Source organism: Glycine soja, chromosome 17 (assembly GCF_004193775.1).
Source record: "Glycine soja cultivar W05 chromosome 17, ASM419377v2, whole genome shotgun sequence".
Lineage (NCBI taxonomy): Eukaryota > Viridiplantae > Streptophyta > Magnoliopsida > Fabales > Fabaceae > Glycine > Glycine soja.
The window spans coordinates 9,269,318-9,289,854 of record NC_041018.1 but is presented as its reverse complement, the minus strand read 5'-3'; the positions used below and the strand labels follow the sequence as shown (position 1 = coordinate 9,289,854).

Below are 20,537 nucleotides of genomic sequence, written 5' to 3'. Positions count from 1 at the left end.
CATCTTGATAAGGAATCAATGCTGGTGCCATATTTAATCATATTTAATATATACTCCACCTGATTATAAACAGTATCGCAGATTTGGCAACCATCTCTACCTAGTTTCATTTCAGCTCTCGGTATGATACGTGGAATAGGATCAGACTACTAATTAGTAATTACTGAAAAACAAGCCATCAATACACAAAATGTAATGTTCAATCAGGAAAAAAAGAGTAACGTGTTTCGAAAAGGAGCAAGAAATGTTACAGCAGTTTTGTGTGAAAATAATGATATTCAACTAATTGTAGTACAAATATAGTTCCTAAATATAAAATATCTCATTTAATTATATCCATAAGCTATACTAAGTATCATATTGAACATTCGCCAATTCGTATGCTGCAACCATCTTTCACCTCTTTCCACCAAAGATGGCATGGAAGGACTTTGCTATTCACTATCCTTATAACAGAAATTTCTAGAAAGAATAAAAGTTTTTTGATCCAAGCATGCTTACAGAGGTCATTTCATTCTTTTACTGTTGTGCAGGATATCAACTTCATCAAACAACATTGAACACTCATTGTCTAACGGGAAGATGTTTTTTACATCATGTCCTCAAACAAACTGGCTAATATTTCATAACTTAAAACAGTTTCAAACGTGGATGTCTGATGTCATTTACAATTTTACATGACAAATACTTGTGAGCCTCAAACCTCGCCCCACTTTCCATCCCTCAAAAAAAATAAAAATAATATTACACAAACAAATTAGCCTCATTTGAGAACCTTTTATACACAACAAAACAATGGATTCTTCAGTTTCCATGAATGAACCCAAACCCAAGAGAATGTAGAAAGCCATGGAAGAATGAGAAAACTTTGAGAAAAAAGAATCACTGCAAATCAAATGGATAAATATTCAAAGCGAAGACAGCCTGTGTTATTTCTCACCTCAAAGACACCGCTTATTTCACTTGCGTCTCTTTAACGAAATGAACATCCTCAGTTCTATCTGATGGCAAAAGAAGGTGCTTTTCTTGCTCCTCATCTATTTCTGTTGACTCACGGGGTGTGGCAGGTGAAAGAGATTCAACAAATTCATCTTCTGCAAAACAGTCCCCAAAAAAGACGACACAAAAAGGTTGCATAAATTAGCAAGATGGAAAATCAGTATGCATCATTCAGAATACATGTTGATTTGGAATAAACAAAGAACAAGAGGATTTGGAATATACACACCCGAGCATTCATGGTATTCAGGTAGCTGTTTAACACTTGTTACTTGAAGACTTTCAGGAAGTAGACAGCTGCACAAAGCACCTGCAATTTTGACCAAAAGGCTGAACTTAGGATTATGCTCATTGTATTTTTATGACAATTACGCCTGCATATTTCACACGAATAGGGAGGATATGACAAAATGTATAGAACAGAATTGGAAGCGAGCAATCAATGCATTGGATAAGATCCGTCACCCAAAATGATGTTAATCTTTCGTGATGACATTCCAAATGATGTTATCCACACAATAAAAACTGATGTTTGATATTTTCAGAGAAAGTATTTTTCTTTGCCAAGCATAACTTGAAAAAAAATGATGGAGTGAACTTTAAAGTTTAAACATTGACAAAACGTGATATCATTGTCAGCTTTTTTTTTTTTTCTTACAATACTTGAACTCAATTCAAATATTATGTGATTGAATTACATACTATGAAAGTTCTATTTTTGTGATACATAATATAATAGAGCCTATAACTTAATATTTCAAGAGTCAGTCTTTTCTCTCCTTGTCTATTTTAAATATGTTTTCAGAAAAGTTTGAGTCCTATAATGGCCCTAAACTTCATAACTGACGGGTTGGGTAGACAGAACTTGATGTTAGAAGAGTCTCACTAAAGAGATGAAAACAGAGCAGAAAGCAACTACCATCCAGTATTCTAGTTAATAATTAATATTATGAATACAGAAGAAAAATATGGAACTAAACAGATACATCAAGGTGTAAAAGATGAGCTTATAAGAGAATTTCCTTGTACGGTTTTTACCTAGCTTAGCAAGCCGATTCACCCAACCTGGGATTTGTTTCCCAGTCAATCTATAAGAGAGATCGTCTGTAAAATGATTGCAGTTCTTAGTTATAAGGTGATAGGTATCTCCATGATACTCAGAAGCCATGTTTTCAATAAATGTACGAAATTCAGAAGGATTCATATTGGTTTGACCCAAAGAGATGGAACATCTATATATGAATCCAGGGCATTTCCTTGGCTCCACTTCAAAAACTCCACTAGCTGGGAAGTCATGGGCTCCAAAACCATACTCCTTACCATGTACTATTTCAGAATAAAAGAAACAAAGAAAAAAGGACATTAGTACTACATAAGATCAAACTACATAAATGTCCAAATCATATATAAATTCATAAAAACATAAGTTACTAAAGTGAGAACATTTCATAAAGGAGTTAATTTCTTCAAATCATTTGAGCCCTAGTAAAACACCATTACTATGGGGTGAATGTGGGGCAAAAATTACATTTGCTCTGAAACTCGCGGCTTGAATCAAGAGTGTATACAAGTTTAACAACTTTACATCACTTTATCCGGAAAAGAATTTGACAGCCAGTTAACTCGTTTTCTCTATTTAAAATCATAAAAACATAAGAGTCTAAAAATTAAGTGATTATATTTTGACAACAAAAAATTTAAAACACTAAACCAACAACGCTTTGTTCTCTCTATCTCTCTCTTTCCATCACACTACATCATCAATCAAATCAATCACTTATCTCTCCTCTCTTCCTTTCTCTCTCCAGTTATAGACAACTCAAGGTTGTTCAACAAACATTTTTCCTAAAAATAAGAAGTTTGGATTTAGTTTACAATCATTGAATTGACATGACAATTTTTCCTTTATGAAGTTTGCTCTCCAATTCAATATCTGATAAGCTACTTGCTAGTAAGGTGTTGTGTGTCCTCTTTAGCAGGTTCTAAGTTTTGGAATCAGACATTACTAATCAGTAACCCATGGTTATACTTGTCTCTCCTCATTCATAAAGAAAAGTTGCATACTTTCCCTCAAAGAAAACATATTCAATATTACAGCAAAAGTCAAATCGTGAATTAAGAAGGAAAAAACAAACTCTAGAAATATCAGATCTAGCGCACACATAAAAACTAGTTGAAAAAGTTAAAGCAAGGAGAAAGAGAGAGAGAGAGACCTTCAATGCCAGAGTGAAAGATGCCAAATCCAAACCAGTAGACGTAATTATTGACAGGGGTGAGATCGTAGACATTCAAGAGCACATGCGTGTTGATTTTGTTGTTGCTTTGTTCTTCGTGGCATTGTGAGGTGGAAATGGAGTTAGGGGTGTTCTCCTCCACTCCCATATTATAAATTAGAACCTTAGAAATCACCAAAAAAGGAAAGTAGTTAACTATTCTTCCATGGACATGATGGAATACAGATCCATCTCATGCCCATGCCACATATAAAACAGAGACAGACAGTAACCTTAAGAAAACATAAAGACTTTCAGTTGATTGAAAGAAGCGGTTGGTTACTTATGAGTCAAAAGACGGATTTGGCTCTCTTCTGCTAACGCTATTGTTGCGTCTTGCCACAACGTTTGTTTCCAGTTCCACCGCTCCACTTGCTCCTTTTTATTCCATTCCCTAAACTAGCCTCTTGTTTCTGTTCACAAGACTAGTTGGTCTCAACAGAATTTACTTTTACTCTTGTAAAATTATTTGAAAGAATCATGTTATTATTTCTTACTACTATTTTGGAAAGAAAATGTAGTATTAAATGTTCTGAAAATATAAGAAGTAAGAGAATAAATAGGAGAATATTACAAGAGAAGTTAAAATTATTCTTATTTAAATTATATCGGTCAAGATTTAACTATATATAACAAAAATATATAGTCAATATAAATTATGGATAGAATATATTAATATCAAGATTTTATATATTAAATTATAAAAGTCAAAACATGTAAAACTAAAATAAATGATATATTTATAATATATTTTAAATAATTAAATATAACATTGTGTTATGAAAATATTAAATTTTTTTATTATTAATATTAACATGTATATCTATAATATAGAATACTAAATTAGATTGAAATAATTTAAAATATAATTCAAATTCGCTCCTAATGTTCAAAAAATAAATCCCTTAATGTTCATTCAATAAATAAAAATATATATGTTGCAGGATAAGTTCAGGAACAGAAATTGGCATCTCCCATCCCAACCCTATTCTACAAGTTTTTTATTCATAAAAAAATAACACTCAAACCTAACTCCAATTAAAGCTATTTTTTTTCCCGTTAAAATTAACCAATTTTTTTTCTGTTAAAATAAACTAGAAGTAAGATGAGTACTCTTTGGATTTGATTGTGATGGGTAAGTATGATTTAAACGATTTTGATTTTTTAATCATGTTATTGATAATTCATCAATTTTATTAATAATTAATCTTTATTAAAAAACCTAACTAACCCCTTTTAATAAGATTTTTTTCTTCCCAACAACCATATTATTTTCATTCACAAGATTAAACCCCAAGTTTTACTTTAGGAGACTGATTTCAGTTCGACTAAAACTAACAACTTGAAGCACTTAAAAAATTTATCATGAATTGCTTTTATAAATTCTTTACTTTAGTTTATTTAAGTTTTGTTCTTTTTCATCTTTTATCACGATTTCCCCTAAGCATTATGATTACATAACATAATAATTGAGATCCGGACGAAGCTTTTTTTCTTCTAATTTTTATATACATTAATTGCAGCTAACAGTCTATTTTTACTTATAACATCTCATTATAAATCAAGGTAGAAAAGAAAAAGCTTCTCATAGCAGACTGAAGATTCTTTTTTTTTTTTTAAAGAAAAACCTTAACATTTTTCTCTTCATCTCTTCTCATTTATTTCTCATAAATAGACAGAAAACAGTTGTTGCACGAGACCTCCTAGATCTTCCACTTGACAAAGTGCAAGAAAAACATTCATTGACACAACTTCATTGGCCGCCTCCACCACTGCACAAGCCAACCAAGTCGATCAGTGTTGCGTATAACAAATCAAGAGACAAGTGACCTAGGAATTTCCTATATTCAGATGCACCATCCGTGATGCTCATATGAAGCTTTTGCTCCTCAGCAAAACTGTCCTCCATGACCAACCACCAAGATATACACTCTTCACTATCTTCTGGATCAACACTTGCAACAAGGCCAAGTGTTTCACCCTGCTTCAGCTCCAAAGATAGGCATAAGAAGTCTCGATTTACTTTTATCCCAACCATCATAGCTTCCTGATAGAGCCAATTAATAATTTGGCTAGCAACCTGCAGTAATAAGCATGCTGTATAATTACACCGAAGACTTGCATGTGAGTCAACTAAATATATGCAAATTCTCCACTTAGGAATACGGAAGTCACTGCAATGACATCAAATTTTTTCTCACTTTACCTGCTGCAGAATAATCACAGGAAGATCAGCTAAGTTGCAGTTATATTTGTTTATTGAATGGGTTTCCTCAATCTTTCCCTTGAACAAACCTGCAACATTTGGAGAACCTTCAGCTTTAACGTTGATGCAATCATCATTTACCACCACCTTAGTCCAAAACTGACGCTTGGCAGCATTTTTCTCGTAATAATCTGATGTTTTGGTTTGGCTACCACGAAGAATAGATTGGGGAACCTCCATGTAGAGTGTCCATGACGAAGCCCGAGAATTCCATGTGGGATTAGAAATTAGCTGTAGATATGGGACCTTGCATACCTGCAGGTATCAAAGACTTAACAAAATGTCCATTTTACAACCACCTAAAGTCAAATTTGAAAAGAGTCATACCACATTTTCCAGCTCTGCAAGAACTTTAGTTGAAAATATCCTGTGAGCCAAAGATTTAAAAAAATGACCAAGAAGACTGGATCCATCCCTTGCCTGTACGCCAGACAAACGATTTCCAGAGGAAATTGCCTTTTCGTCACCTTTTCCAAATATATGTTCATGAAAAATCTGTTGAATATAAATCTCATAGCAGATGGAATTAGAAAACTGCCCTTTCTTAGAGGTGTTCTGTTTGGCTTCACGCTTCATTCCATCAGATGATTCCAGAGGTAAAATTGCATTTTCTACATTATCATTGAGTTCATCTTCAACTGTAGAATGATCTTGACTATTGGACACAAGTGTTAAGTACACAGAGGTTCCTTGACCTAAGCTTAATTGTAAATAGTTTTCCCGTATTCCAGTCACACTGACACCTGCAACTGTGTTAAATGCTTCTCGATTCACCAGATCAAACACCTGGAAGCATAAGAATCCAAAGCAACAAACCACCAACAGGAAATGTTCAAGTAAGAATATAGGACAAACTAGACAAGCAAACCAACAACAACAATAATGAAAGGACAAAATTACCTGTTCATTGAAAATTGCTTCATGTACTTCACGAAGGAGTGAATTCGTTTTCTTAACACACTCTTCATCACTTAAGGACTCTTCACCCATTTCTCCCAAATTATGCTCACCTGAAAAGTGGGATTTGTTTTCATTGGATTTTCTCCAGGTATCATCTGATTGTGCACCAACAAAACCAAATTGGAGAGAATGGCATAAATCAGGAGACACATTTATTGCCAGCATTCCAGCTGCATCATGATTGACTCGAACAGTGGACATAGACAATGAGCGAATAATAGCTGCTTGGTCATATGAGTTATCTAAGAGATCAAAGGTGAAGCCTTCATTCCCTGGAACAATAGCTGCCTGTCGTTGCCGTTTAACCTTCCAATTTTGCTGCAACCTGTTCACATATCAGGTCATTTGATAGCTAGTGATGTAAGCTAGTAAACTAGCATTTTCCTAAAGTGAGTTTCTTTAAATTATTGATGAAATTAATACAGATGTGTGTTAAGTTACTTGAGAACCAGCTTTTGAAGGCAACGAAACATGGTTATTTGTGATCTAAACATGTTCTCAAATTCTTATCAGCATCAACCCAAATAAGTTAATAATAAAGGCAAAGTTAAGAATGGAAATTCACCTGATAAGGGCACCATAAAACCTAGCTTCCCGAGCAACTTGTTGTTCAAAAGCCTTGGCAGATTGCTTGAAATATTTCCCAACATGCTGCACAGAATAGAAATTTTGTTCAAAGATTTATCCCAGTAAAAGTTAAACCAATTGTGATTGTCATTGACAAGTTTTACAACACTCAAGAGGCTACAAGTTGAGTTGCATTCTTTTTATTTAGACAAATAAACTTACTACAACTTACACATTGAAAAAAGGGAGGTGATCTTGACTTACTATTATGAACATAAATAAAACTTCAAATAAACATCAGTGCAAATTTTCTTTGAAGATAAAGAACATATGAGAATGTTTACACGGTAACATTGCAGCTTGGTGGCTGCAGATACAGCCAGGTCAGACAAAGCTTCATTTGGTAATAGTTTTGGTCTTGTCATGCTAGCCACTGTTACTGCATCATTTGCTTCAACCTAAAAACAATAATATGAACAAAACATCATGTCTGTATTGTCAGACACTCAGACTGCACATAACTTGCACAGTTACAAATTTACACTATAAACAACTGCACCAAAAAACACCCAAGAAAAAACTTAGTCAAAATTCAAAACACGGTTGCCACCCATAATGCAAAGAAATTGGTTATACAAGAAAGGTTTCAATACATCAAATGGCATGATCCCTAATTATGAACCCACGATTGTTAGTTCTCTGGCATTGTAAGTTGACATTCAAAAAAGTTCTCTCAACACTGTATTACATTCCTTGATGAATGAAACTAACACAATTTCCTTTAAGCCATGTACAGGCGTTTTCTTCTAAAGAATGTTCCAAAGGAAGCCCTTACTTAAGGTCTTTCCCATGAATGACAGAGAGTAACATGCACTACTTACAGTGTTAATGAGATCGATGATGACAGAGAGCTCCTGATGAGCCAACTGCAAATTTTCTACCATGCCCTGCCATTGCCATGGAGCTGAGGTCTCCTTTGAGCTCTTCTGCTTCTTCTTCTTCTTCTCCTCATCCTTCTCAACAGCCCAAGCGAAGTCAATTCGCCTAATTAGGGAGAGCCGCTTCTCATCGTAATCCACGTCACTGCAATGACACAAAAACACGAACAAGTGCACAAATGAAGAGAGAAGTCATGGGAAACAAATGCAAACAGAAATTAGGGTTCAATGTTCTTGTTCCTATCAATACTTTTGAAATGGAATCTGCATTAGGAAACATTTAGAAGAAGAAAAGATAGAGAAACAGGAAGAGGAGAGGAAAGGAAGCATACAGTGGGAATCGTTCAATTCCATTTTCTTCAATAGAATCCAAGCGCTTGATTGGTAGCTTGTCAAGGGAGATTTGCAATTGCATGCCATCGTCCATTTTCTAGGAAATTTTTTCCCAGAAAATTCCACAAAACCCTATCACCGTCCGTGCTGTGGCGTTAAAGTGGGCTCAAGAGTTAAGAGCTCCTAAAAGTACAAGCCCAACTCAACATGAATTATGAATTTCTCATCTGTGATACAGAGCAGACTATAGCCAAGAAAACAATTGGCTCCTTGCTGACGTAATACAGAGTTTAACCATAAACAAAGTAAACCACAAGATGATCATAATAGTGTGTGCATATAAGATGGTGGTTGGTCTAAGCATTTAAATTCCAACACAACTAGAGCTGCTAGCATAAGGTGATGTTCAGCTACTATCATGTAACAAAGACCCATTTCCTCTCTCCTTTGGCATTCTGAATTTTCAATATTTTAGTAATTAGCTAAAGCCTCCACCACCAAGGGGAAAATTGAAGGAGCTAAAAGCTACATGCTGATAGCATCCACATGAGAAATTAAGCAAAACTGACTTGGGCATCAACAGAAGTTTTGGTAAAACTGAACTGATGTCAAGCACATCACACATCAATGCAAAAAATAGATCAGTACCAAGATAATCCAGGTGTAAAACATCGGAACCTAAAAGGCATTTAGCAACCAATGCTTAATCATTCAACAAAAAAAAAAATTCATTTCCAAAACATGATGTAAATATTATAAGTAGGCATAGTTATTGTTAAGATAACTCCATGTAATCCAGGTGTAAAAAATCGGAACCTAAAAGACATTTAGCATGCAATGGTTAATCATTCAACAAAAACAAATTTCATTTCCAAAACATGATGCAAATCTTATAAGTAGGCATAGTTATTGTTAAGATAACTCCATGAGAGGGCTTAGTTTATGGAAAATATATTAAGTTCAGCACACAAGACCTTCAAAATATATGCACTAAATGTTAGCATCGATGAAAGCTATTGATTGAAAACTAATGAATGATTTCATATCTAAGTATCTAACAATACCCTTCCAACTATTGTAATCTTTTATGTTATAACTATAGAAGATAGCATTTTCCAAAAAGGTTAATTGCAGGAGTAATTATTAAAATTTAACTTATTCAATTGAGACAAGACAATATAATCGACCTTAAAATACTGAAGAAAACATCTTCAATATAGTCAAATATAATAATTTTTCCCCTTCCTCCATATTTCTCCTTTATCCACTACACAATCTGTAAAATAGGCAATTTGGCATGTTGCTGGAATTTTGTAATACATTAGCACCACAATTTAGATTATTCCAAATTTCCATTGACCATATACTGAACAACCTTTCAGGGGAAAAAGTAACAAAATTCAAAGCATTTACCCAGCTGTTATTTTATATCATTGCCTGCTAAATATTTGCAGGAGTCATTCCTGCCCCCAAAAGAAGAAGAAACCTGGGTGTGCAGATAAATGTATTGGGGGAAATATATCAAATTGTGATATTATCAGCATAGAGCTTACCATCAAGCCATTGTTGGCTGGCTATTTTTTCAGTTAGGGATGTGCATGGATAATTTAGGCACAAAACCAAACCAAATCCATTTATAGATGCATTTTTTGGTTCAATTACCAAGTAGCAAGCATGGACATTAACATCTTAGCTAGAGAATAATTGAATAAAAGGGACATAAGAATGTCTGTACTATTTCTTGAAGGTTCTCCTAGGAATTTTATCCATTTTTGAGAACTCTTGTCCTATACTCTTAGGGACAGAGAGTTACAAACATCTACCACTTCTAATAGTTACGCGATGACAAATAAATGCATAGAAACTGAACTCAAATGACCTTGAGTCCTGTCATACAGTTTTAAGAACTTCAATACATCCAATGTTCAGACATCACTATATCCTAGCAGACATGTTTCATATCATGAATGGGCAATTCAGACTTAATTAGAATCCTGTCCACAAATACAAGACTATCTTCAAGAGAAACAAGAAAAAACGCATTGACACCTATAACTCTATCATGACCAAGATGCATAACACACAACCAGTGTCCCGTGAGCAACACTCAATCACACCCTAATAAGCTCCACTAATCCTAACAAACAACACATCTCATACAACATACAAGAGACAAAAAAAACCATTTAAAAGAGAGAAATTTAAACTATTTTTATGTATACCTCTTCTCTCAAGATTTGCTCCAAGTGTACCTACAACATTCAAGAGACAAATGAAAAAACAATTAATCACCTATTAATTCGTAAAAATATTTAATCAAAAGAACAATATTTCAATGTACTAATTTAATGCCTATATGTAAAATATTTTAAAAAAACAGAAAAATAAATAAATAAACTACTCATTTAATTGAGATTAATCCTAAATAGTAGTACATTATTAAATAACATCAGCATCCTTGATAAACCGGTGTTTGCATGTGGTTTTACAAGAGTTTTTGCCTTGTTTTTAATTCAATTCATGTGATTTTAGTGGCAAAATTCATGTAATTATGTTAAGTTTGATACAGCTAGGATAGGAATTGGAAAATGTGGGAATTCTGCAAAAAGAGGCTCAAAAAGGGTAAAAAAGAGTGCTCTGATGAGGAGCATGGCCGTATCAATCCTCTAATTATACAACTTTGGTAACCATATAATAAAGTTTTCTCCACTCCAAAGGGCATACACAACAGTTAACAAAATGAACATGTGAAAAAAGAAATATATATGAAAACACTGTTTTTAATCCTGGATAGTGGCGTGTAACAGTTGGCTCCCAAAAACGCTATAGTGGGATAGTGGGCAGGAGCCACTCCGCCGCAATAGTGGCGCTATAGCACGCTATTTAAAACCCTGCAATGACCAATACATAATTCCTACCAAAATTACCAATTGACACCAAATTTGTTCTTAAGTTAAACGTTATTATTATCAAGATTATTCAAGATATCCTCAAAAATCTTGTTTAGCAAGCATCTCCACACTTTTGATTAGCCTCATGAGAGACCAGATAAACAAAATCTACCTAACCACTACAAAGTAAGATGAATCTCTATTATAATCTTAGCAAATTGGTGAATTGGAACATATAGCCGTTAATTGTTAACTAAGGAATCAACCTCCTTACTGTCAGTTTTACAAATGAGTAGAACAACATTCAAGTACTGAGCAAGAACCAACTCTAATATAAAGCTATAAATACAGCATGAAGGATGCCAACAACGGGAACATTCCCATAAAACTAGATTCACCAATCACATTACGTATGACCACACCAAAACCTATTGTTTATTAAATTTAAGTTACCATCCTTACTTCGCTTATAAAACTCATTGCTAGGTTTCTACAAATTTACGAAGCCAAATAATTTAGCCCCAAACAGAGAAGGAGAAAGCGGGAACCTAAGTTCATAAAGAGAATGAATGAAGCAAGTAGATAATAAGAAGAAGAAACTCAAATTTGTTGGAATTTATAAATATGAAGCACCAGAGAGACTTCTGTACATACTTCTCCGGAAATGGGCGGCGCAGTGGGTATGGTTGTGTGGCGCGGTGGTGACCTGCTGGAATGCGCGGCGAAAAAGCGCTGTTGGCGCGACGGTTCGCGACTGAAACAGGTGGAAGATCGGGAACGGGATGCGGCGGCGGCGGGAGATCGGAGGTAGCGGGTGCGGGTGAGTGACTTTGGGGGGAGATGACGGGAAGTTTGGGCAGTATATAATATATATGCTCAGAAATACGGGGAAGAAGAGTGACTTTTTTTATTTTGTTAACAAAATCGAAAATTATATTATATAAAAATTAAAATCAGGTTATTGCATATGGTTTTACTTTACCCACTGTTACTATATATGATAATAATATTATTTTAAAATTTTATCAAATAAAATTAAAATTATATAGAAATTTTTTAAAAAATCATTGTCGTAAATTTTATCTATTGTAATTATTTTTTATGTTATAATAATATTTATATGAATTAATATATAAGACAATAATAATATTAGTATTGTCTTTTACATTTTAAAAATTAAAATGAAAATTATATAAAGAAGTAGTTCTAATGACTAATGAAGCCGTCAATAATTACAATGGATAAAACTTCCTAAAATTTTTGTCACACTTGATGTATGTTATTTTGATAGTTGACGAAATTTAATTTTCATTTGTGATTAATAACTATTTTTTTCTTTGCACTTTCCTATGTACTTCATTATAGTATAAACTTCGTCTTCATGCAAATGTTTTTCAAATAGAGTTATATAATTCTTGTTTTTAGTAACATAAATTTAGTACAATACAAAATCAATTAATAAAAATTATTTATATTCTTAATTTTCTTTTTAATTTGATTTTGTAGTGTACTAAATTAGAATCATTTAAAAATCCTAAGGCTGTTTATACATGTATCAAAAAATTATTCTTCAACCAAATTATTTATTTTTTTTAACTTTGACTAGACATTTCAGTTTTTAACTTTTTTTTTATTAACTCAAAAATTTATTTGACTAATAAATAAATAAGCTATTTTTAGTAGCGTTTTGTAACATTACTTGAAATATTACTTTTTTAAATGTTAATTTCTAAATTTTTATATTTTCTTTCATTTTATTATCGATATATTTATTCATTTTTTCTTATTACCTTTTTAAAATAAATTATAATTTTATTATTTTTTAACTATTTCAACAACTAAATTTTTTTTATCAAATACTTATAATTTAATAAATTAGTTATTCAGCTTCTAACTATCAGTTAGCTTTAATGAATATAACATTAATCTATCATTTTGAATATCTTTAATTCTAAATCAAGTTTCAATTGAAGATATATAATAAATTTAGAACGTAACTTTATTTATTTATTGCAAATTTTTAATTATAATATGATTTATATACTTTAAAGTATTTAATTAATATAAATTTTAATTATAAAAAATAAATATGAATCCTTTGCAATGCACAACTAAAATAATACTAATTATTAAATGACAAATTTTAACACATTACAATAATGATTAAGGAAAAAATACATAATATTTATGTGGAAGTTCATCTATTACATAGAAACATAAAATTTAGTTGACCTTTCATTTTAATTAATTAAATATATAACAAAATATGCTGATGTTTATTTGATTCAGTCTACTTTAAGCAATAATCACTTACTTTCAGAGAGTTTTTTAGATCTAAACAACTGTTTCTTCAAAAAAAAAAAAAACAACCCGTCAAAGTAGGCCTTAAAAACCAACATGACCCATTAAGTCTGAGTGATATTCCTTAAATAAGATTTTGAACACCTTGCTAATAAAGAAAATGTGATTGAGGGAAGACTTTAGCGAAACTAATGAATATTTATTCTTCACTAATGTCCTGTTGAAAAAAAAAAGCACTTAAAATAAAACGCTACAGGGCGGAATAGCCCCCAGCCACAACAGGGGCTGTGATAGCAGAGCAATTTCGTGGTTGTGACAGACGCTTTCGCAATGATAATCAAAACTTGGGTATCACAACAAGGGAACCGTGTGTTTCCATGACTGTGCATAGATAAAATTATTTTCTATACCGATAATGAAAATTCATGGTAATTGTGTTGGAAGGAGTTTTATGATACAAAAATGCAAAGCAAAAATGATTACATTTTAACCTTATTATTGCTGTTACTATACGCGCTGTCTTCATCTGATTCTAGGGAGAATCAATATAGACTACGACACTGGGAACCAAAACTCATTTGTGTCAAAGGTTACTTATGCAAATATTCCTGCCGCAGGTGCTGGATCAACGATAGATATAACATCATTGCAAAGAAGAGATCGGAAGCAAAATGATTCTCCTGGGTAAACTCTTTCCATGAATTGGCTAAAACTGTCGATAATTAAGCTCGGCAAGACACGAGGATAAGGCGTCTTTCACTTGCACATTATTGGAGTTCATATCAAGGGCATCTTCATATAGCCTTTTTGCTTGCTGCAGTAACTTTACCTTCTCTTTACTACTTCCCGGCCTTAAGCGAGATCGCTGCTGCAATGCCACACCCCATCTAAACAAAGCTGCAATTCAACATGTTAAAATCCAACTTAAACATAACAGGATTTTGGAAACTCTCTCATCATAAAAATGATACATGAAAGGGAAACAAAAATGCTGAGATGCCACAACAGAATAGTTTGACATCCAGGAGAAAATATTTTCTATGCAAAAATTTTCCAAGAGCATGATGCCATTAAACATAGCTAGCAACTTCCTATTCTTAATGCAATTCTTACAACAAAGACATCTTTTATAGAATTATTTTGAGCTAGGTACATGCTCTATGACCTTTAATATTCTAACGGTCCATGGAACTGATAGAAGGCTATATACTTTTATGGAGAATCTGTCAGCATAATATTCTCTAGTTGCACCTGTATATTAGAATTATAAATAACAAATTCAGGAAAATAGACATAATACCATCTGGTGCATAAACATTGCCCTTTAACAGCATAGCATCGAACTTGTCAATTGCAGCCAAGAACACTCTTTCAGCCTCAAAAGCAGCACCCTGTGGTATTTGAAGATAAATCAAACTTTGACGTAGAAACAGAATGTATAATAAAAGTCAGCATAGCAAACTGGAAGAAGAATTCATGTCAAGAAAACATTCAAGTCACAGAAGCTTTTATCAAATTACACACAAATTACTAATTTATAGAATGAACTTAGCTGCTAATGAAATTTTACATGTTATTGTGGCTAAACATAAATGAAGGAAAGCAGCATTCTAACATGTAATCTAATGAGCAAAGACAACACCCAAACAAAGCAATTGAAGAGCTGAAACAGGTAATTTAATGATGTCAAGAATAATGCATACCGGACCAATATCTGCTATCAATTGGCCTCGGAAAGAAAGAGCAAGACCCCAATTATACAGTGCTCTCACATCATTTGAATCAACTGACAATGCCAGCCTATACTTTCTTCCTGCCTCTACTAGTAGCTCTTCACACTCTTCACAAACATCAATAAGAAATGGCACAACTTCTTCTTTACAATTGACTTTATTCCTCAGTCCCTTCAATATTCTAGTATGTTTTACAGATGATGGTTGGATGCTCCCAGAAAGAAGAGTTCTCAATTCACGACTAATCTTCAACTTCAATTCTCCATGAAGAAGGTAAGTGTTTCCTAACTGGCCTACAGCCAACAAACTCATGGGCTTCAACTCCACAGCCTTGGATAGTAAGTTTGCAGACCTGTATAACATGATTTCAGCCTGCTCTTCACCCTGCCTACCTTTTATAAACTCTTTCGCTTGTTTTAGAAGGTCTGTTGCTTCAGCAAGATACCTATCAAACATCATATCATCTGAAATCTTTGTAGATGATTCATTCTCGTGTGCAGACAAATCATCTGCAAGATGGTGATTATCATCGTAATTCACCGTATCATCGTTATACTGAGACCTGTTAGATCCACCCTCCCTCTTGTAGTGAGCAGACCTGAAAGTCTCATGACCTCCATCGAGCAGCTGCTCACGCAAAAAAGAGGACTCACTTTCCATGTGTTTTGTTCTGACTTTAAAGCTCTCAGAATCAAGCAGACTGTTTTGGGATTCCCACATGTCTGTTATGCTACTGGAATCCATCTTCAAAGAGAAACTGTGATTATTTGTGAACCTCAATCCTTTGTTCCTGTCACTATACTCTTTATCATCAAAGAATTTATTAGTGCTTCTCCGAATGTCCACTAAGCCAACATTTTCTCCCTCAGGAGTAGTTCTTATTCTTCCATTTCTGTTCATATCCAAAACAGAGTTAGTAGATGAGTCTTGAGAAGTATCCAAATCCAATTTACTATTTCCCATACGATCATCAACCAAATTCAAAGCCCTGTCTTCAACTAGAGGAACATTACCACTTCCTCGAGTTTGATCCAACGTTCTATCCACTGCCTCTTGCTTAACATTTTCTCTGACTTTGGTAGAATTGGAGCTAAACAAATTTTCCCCAAACAAACTGCTAAAAGACTGTAAAATCTGGTGCCCACTTTCTCCAACTTGTTTCTTTCTTCTACCATTCTTATGGTTGTCCTCATTATCAATCAAAGCCCTAACAACATTCCTAGCATTCTTAGCTGAAATTTTAATCTTATCGGTGACTTCAACATAACCATAAAAATCACCCACTCGAATCTTATTATCCCTAATAGCACTTTGTACATCACTCTTCAAGCTATCGACCACAACATCAAGCTCGTCAAAAAATTCCACCAAACTCCTCAATTTCTCCGAAGACAGCTTCGAATTCGAATTCTCTTCCTTTTCCCTCCTCTTACTCCCACCGGCCCTCACCTCCCCGAACGTTCCAGTTCGGAAAAACCCTACCGAGAAACCAACGGCGAAAACCAACGCGGAAGCAGGAAGAATGACGATAGAAGAAACCTTAACCCTAGAAATCGCCAACGCACAAACGAGGCCCAAGAGGAACACGAAAACGTTCTTCCTATCATCGATTCCGATAGAAACCAGAAAATTGCGCAGCGCGTTGGATTCACCGGGCGCGTCTGAACTGCCGAGATCGTCCCAACCTCCGTACACAGTCGAGGACGAAGAAGCGCACGAAACTGAAACTCTCAATGAAGAAAACGAAAACCTGAGGGGATTGGAGCTACGTGGAGTCCATTTCGAGCTCGAAGGGTGAAGAAAATTGCGAGCAACAGAAGGAACACGGAAAAGAACAAGCGAACCCTGAGAGTTGAGAAGATTAATGGGATTCTTCGTAATTACGAATCTCATTTCATCGAAGAAGATGCGTTCTTCTTAGTGTACTTTCACCGCTGAAGAGTACGTGCAATTCTCCTGCTACAACAGAGGATGATGTTGAAATTCGAAACTAGCAAAACGATATGTCGTAGCAGTGCACGAAACGCAAGTCGTTTTTGTTGACATTGTACTTTTTTTTGTTCTTTTTAACGAGAAAACTAACTATCAATTAGTGATCTTAAATTAAGATAAATTATTTTTTATACATAGGGTGAAGATCTTTTAAAATTTTTTATTTTTTTAAAATAACTTTAATAATAAATTTCAAATCAAGATTTTAGATCATATTAGTTTTATAGTATCTAAATAAGATTTAAGATCTCTTTTATTTTTTCTTTAATGGATCATTTTGAAATTTTAGACAATTTATAGTTCATGGATCCCACTTTAAATTTTTTTTCTTTCTCTCACCTTCACATTCAGTTTTTTTTTTTTTCTTTCTTTACTAGGTACTTTTTTCTTTTTTTCTTTTTCTTCTCTTCCCTCTCTCATGACCTTTCTTGCTCAAGATCTGAAACTAAATACTTGTGTCTTGGTGCGCAGATGAGGTGTTTGAGAAATTGAGTGTTAGAAGAGGAATAAGCATAGACATTGGAATTTGGAAGGGATGAATCTAAGGCCATTGGGGCCATTGGTTAGGATGGCTGCAGTTATATTTGGTGGAGTAGCCACTTTGAACTTGGCTTCTGCTGCTACCATCAAAGTGCTTCGGTTTGCATCTGAGAAGAAACGGGTAAACATTAGCTAAATTTCATGGCTCTATCTTATCTTATATTTTTTAAATTCATTAAATGGGAGATGTTTTGTGTGTAGGAAAAAGTTGCGTTGCCCTGTTGGGTTTGTAGAGGGAAGGGGTTTTATATATGCAAACTGTGCAACGGGAACGCCACCATATCTTGGTCCCCAATGTTCGACCCTATTGCAGTTAACCCCTGCGTTTGTCCTACTTGCGAAGGTAACAGGTTAGGCTCCGTTTCACTCTTCTTCATGCTATGCCTGGTTTGATATTCGATGCGAATTTTGAGTATGTATGCTTGCTGATGTTGGGTTAGAGGATAACTGTACATTATTGACAACATGTATGGTTGGCTCTGTTTTGCTTCAGATACCACCCTTTGAAACTGATGTTGTAAGGGTAGGGTATCCCTTGTACCCCTATCTTCTATCTCTATGAAATATATTCTTTTTTGTCAATAAAAAAATGTATGCTTGCTGAGAAAATGTAAGACAAGGAAGATAATTTCATTTTTGGGGTTGTCTTGAAGTTGAATTGCAAGGATATTACTCTTTTATGAATTTGAAATTTACTTTCTTCGAGTTAACATCAAGCATTATGACTATTTTGGGCTATGAAATTTTCTAACACATACTCTTGGTTGTGCAGAGTTCAACGCTGTTTGAACTGTCTTGGAAAAGGCTATGATTGACCTATTATGGGATATTGAGATGGACACTGCTGCATTTGTTTTGTTCATTTAGAATCTGATATGCAAGTGACTTGCTCAAGTGTATTTTGTTGCATCTGAGAGCTTGCACATCTGTCATTTTTTTAGATTGAATTGCCTTTACAGTAATAGAATGAGAGCTAAGCAATAGTTCTGTCATAAATCATGGCTTGCCAAATCAATGGGACCAGTGTAGTAATGTCGAATCACCTATAGCTAATGAGGGGGTGTTCCATTTGGATATGCGGTTGGACTTTAAACTTTGCTGATTCAAGTGGCTAAGTTTCATCAATAACTTGAAATACAACTTCAAGTAAATTATCAATTTTTTCATGTTTTGTATTTGTTATAGCTTGCGGAAGGTGATTTTGGCCATTTTGATAAGGTACTTAGTAAACTTCTTTTCCCACTGACCCTGAGGCTTTTTTTTCTTACTTTAGTCTATTATTTAGCACATAGTCAGAGGTAACCTGGGTTGACAGCAGCAGTAATTGGGAAATCACATTATGTCAGGTTAAATTGTGTAAGAAAATAAAGTATCTGATAATCTGCAGTGGGGAATGGTATTTGGACACAAAGTTGAAGTCAATATTAGGCATTGAAGTTTTGTTAGGGACTAGATAAGTTCAAAACTGAGGTGCAGTTATGGTTCAGCTCATAAATCTTATAAGGTCGTGAGCTAATACATTTCAGGAAGGGAAAATATTAGTGTATGAGCTTTTTTTCCACCCTTCCAGATGTATTTTCCTCTATCCCATTTTCTTCCGGGAGCAGTTTCTACATGTCTCCTGAATATGTAAGGCATAGCCTTTTTTCTACAGAATCTGATGTATTTAGCTTTGGTGCCATTTTACCAGAAGCGATTGAAAGTGGTGGGAAGAATGCAGCCTTTTATTAGCAGATCGCTCACTAAACCTTGTGTTTGCTACATTGTATTATGTATATGGTTGGAATCTCCGTTCTCCAAGGCCTGGAAAGTATGGAAAGCTGAGCGACGCACAGAAAAATATGTGCATACATAATATTTTTTTTTTAAATCATAATATTTTTTTAATCTTGTATTTTATATAAATTATATGCACAATTTCTTTTCAAAAGCATTATTAAAAATTTTAGAATAATTTATAAATTTTACAAGAATAAAAGTAAGATATTGATCATTGGTCATCGCGGATGTCAATTCTGGCATGACGAACCCAATTGGGTATGCTAAATATGGCCCGACCCACAACTTACTAGTTATAAGATGACAAACTATTGATCTATGTTGAAGCCAATTTTGTAAAAAGGAAAATAAAAAAAAAAATAATTGTTACCTAAAACAGACCAATATTTTAGCATTTTTTTCGAAAAGGTAAGGCACCACTTTAGAGGTTTAGAAACGAATGTTTTAGCAATGTTATTGAGAAGTTTTTACTTAAGTTTAAGCATTAAAATCCAATCAAACCTATTCATACTCTTAGGTCCTAATTAGATTATCCACCATTTTTATATACAAGAGCAGTTTATTTCCTGTTTTATATGAGTTTGAATTGGTCAGCATGAACACCACATGGACTCCTCCTCATCAAAGGCTTCTCCAAATGCAACCCCGACGCTGCCATCTTCGTGGAAGCTAATATTTTTGGAGCAGGTTTTTGTTTGAAAGACCCTCACGGGAATTTCATCAAAGCCAAAACATTATTCGCACCAAGAATTCCAACACCAAAAGAAGAAAGGCATGGGTACTCTCCAAAGCGATAGACTGGATTCATCATCTTAATTTACACAATGTCGTTTTTGAGCTCAATTGCAAAATGGTTTATGATTCTTTCAACAAATGCTCTAAAGGAGTTTCAGATTTTGATCTCATTATCAATAGATGTAGAGCAGATTTCAAGCTTTTATGAAACTCTTGGGTGAGTTTTGTTA

The 20,537-nt window shown here is 34.1% G+C and overlaps 4 protein-coding genes across 7 annotated transcripts; 1 reads left to right on the top strand and 3 right to left on the bottom strand.

The window, feature by feature from the left end:
• Positions 1 to 542: 542 nt before the first annotated feature.
• LOC114391397 (deSI-like protein At4g17486) lies at positions 543 to 3,647 on the bottom strand. Its single transcript, XM_028352400.1, has 5 exons — positions 3,506 to 3,647; positions 3,213 to 3,396; positions 2,038 to 2,325; positions 1,229 to 1,309; positions 543 to 1,094 (listed from the first exon to the last, which is right to left on the bottom strand). The coding sequence occupies exons 2-5, from the start codon at positions 3,379 to 3,381 to the stop codon at positions 955 to 957; spliced, it is 678 nt and encodes a 225-aa protein (XP_028208201.1). The 5' UTR covers positions 3,382 to 3,396; positions 3,506 to 3,647; the 3' UTR covers positions 543 to 954.
• Positions 3,648 to 4,860: 1,213 nt separating this feature from the next.
• Positions 4,861 to 12,093, bottom strand: LOC114391396 (mediator of RNA polymerase II transcription subunit 17-like). Of its 2 annotated transcripts, none has more exons than XM_028352399.1 (10): positions 11,882 to 12,093; positions 10,559 to 10,588; positions 8,336 to 8,609; positions 7,947 to 8,148; positions 7,410 to 7,523; positions 7,064 to 7,149; positions 6,439 to 6,823; positions 5,866 to 6,324; positions 5,479 to 5,793; positions 4,861 to 5,352 (listed from the first exon to the last, which is right to left on the bottom strand). In XM_028352399.1, the coding sequence occupies exons 3-10, from the start codon at positions 8,428 to 8,430 to the stop codon at positions 5,026 to 5,028; spliced, it is 1,983 nt and encodes a 660-aa protein (XP_028208200.1). In that variant the 5' UTR covers positions 8,431 to 8,609; positions 10,559 to 10,588; positions 11,882 to 12,093; the 3' UTR covers positions 4,861 to 5,025. The 2 variants fall into 2 exon arrangements, with proteins under 2 accessions (XP_028208200.1, XP_028208199.1); XM_028352398.1 differs by having other exon boundaries at positions 8,336 to 8,519.
• Positions 12,094 to 13,898: 1,805 nt separating this feature from the next.
• Positions 13,899 to 17,263, bottom strand: LOC114393608. Its single transcript, XM_028354963.1, has 3 exons — positions 15,232 to 17,263; positions 14,829 to 14,919; positions 13,899 to 14,425 (listed from the first exon to the last, which is right to left on the bottom strand). Exons 1-3 carry the CDS (start codon positions 17,152 to 17,154, stop codon positions 14,235 to 14,237), a joined length of 2,205 nt encoding a protein of 734 aa, XP_028210764.1. The 5' UTR covers positions 17,155 to 17,263; the 3' UTR covers positions 13,899 to 14,234.
• A 266-nt stretch (positions 17,264 to 17,529) lies between these two features.
• On the top strand, positions 17,530 to 19,039 carry LOC114392504. Of its 3 annotated transcripts, XM_028353667.1 has the most exons (4): positions 17,530 to 17,630; positions 17,725 to 17,914; positions 17,995 to 18,143; positions 18,566 to 19,039. In XM_028353667.1, exons 2-4 carry the CDS (start codon positions 17,789 to 17,791, stop codon positions 18,606 to 18,608), a joined length of 318 nt encoding a protein of 105 aa, XP_028209468.1. In that variant the 5' UTR covers positions 17,530 to 17,630; positions 17,725 to 17,788; the 3' UTR covers positions 18,609 to 19,039. The 3 variants fall into 3 exon arrangements, with proteins under 3 accessions (XP_028209468.1, XP_028209469.1, XP_028209470.1); XM_028353668.1 differs by having other exon boundaries at positions 17,628 to 17,914; XM_028353669.1 differs by lacking the exon at positions 17,530 to 17,630 and having other exon boundaries at positions 17,642 to 17,914; positions 17,995 to 18,136.
• The last annotated feature ends 1,498 nt before the right edge of the window (positions 19,040 to 20,537 follow it).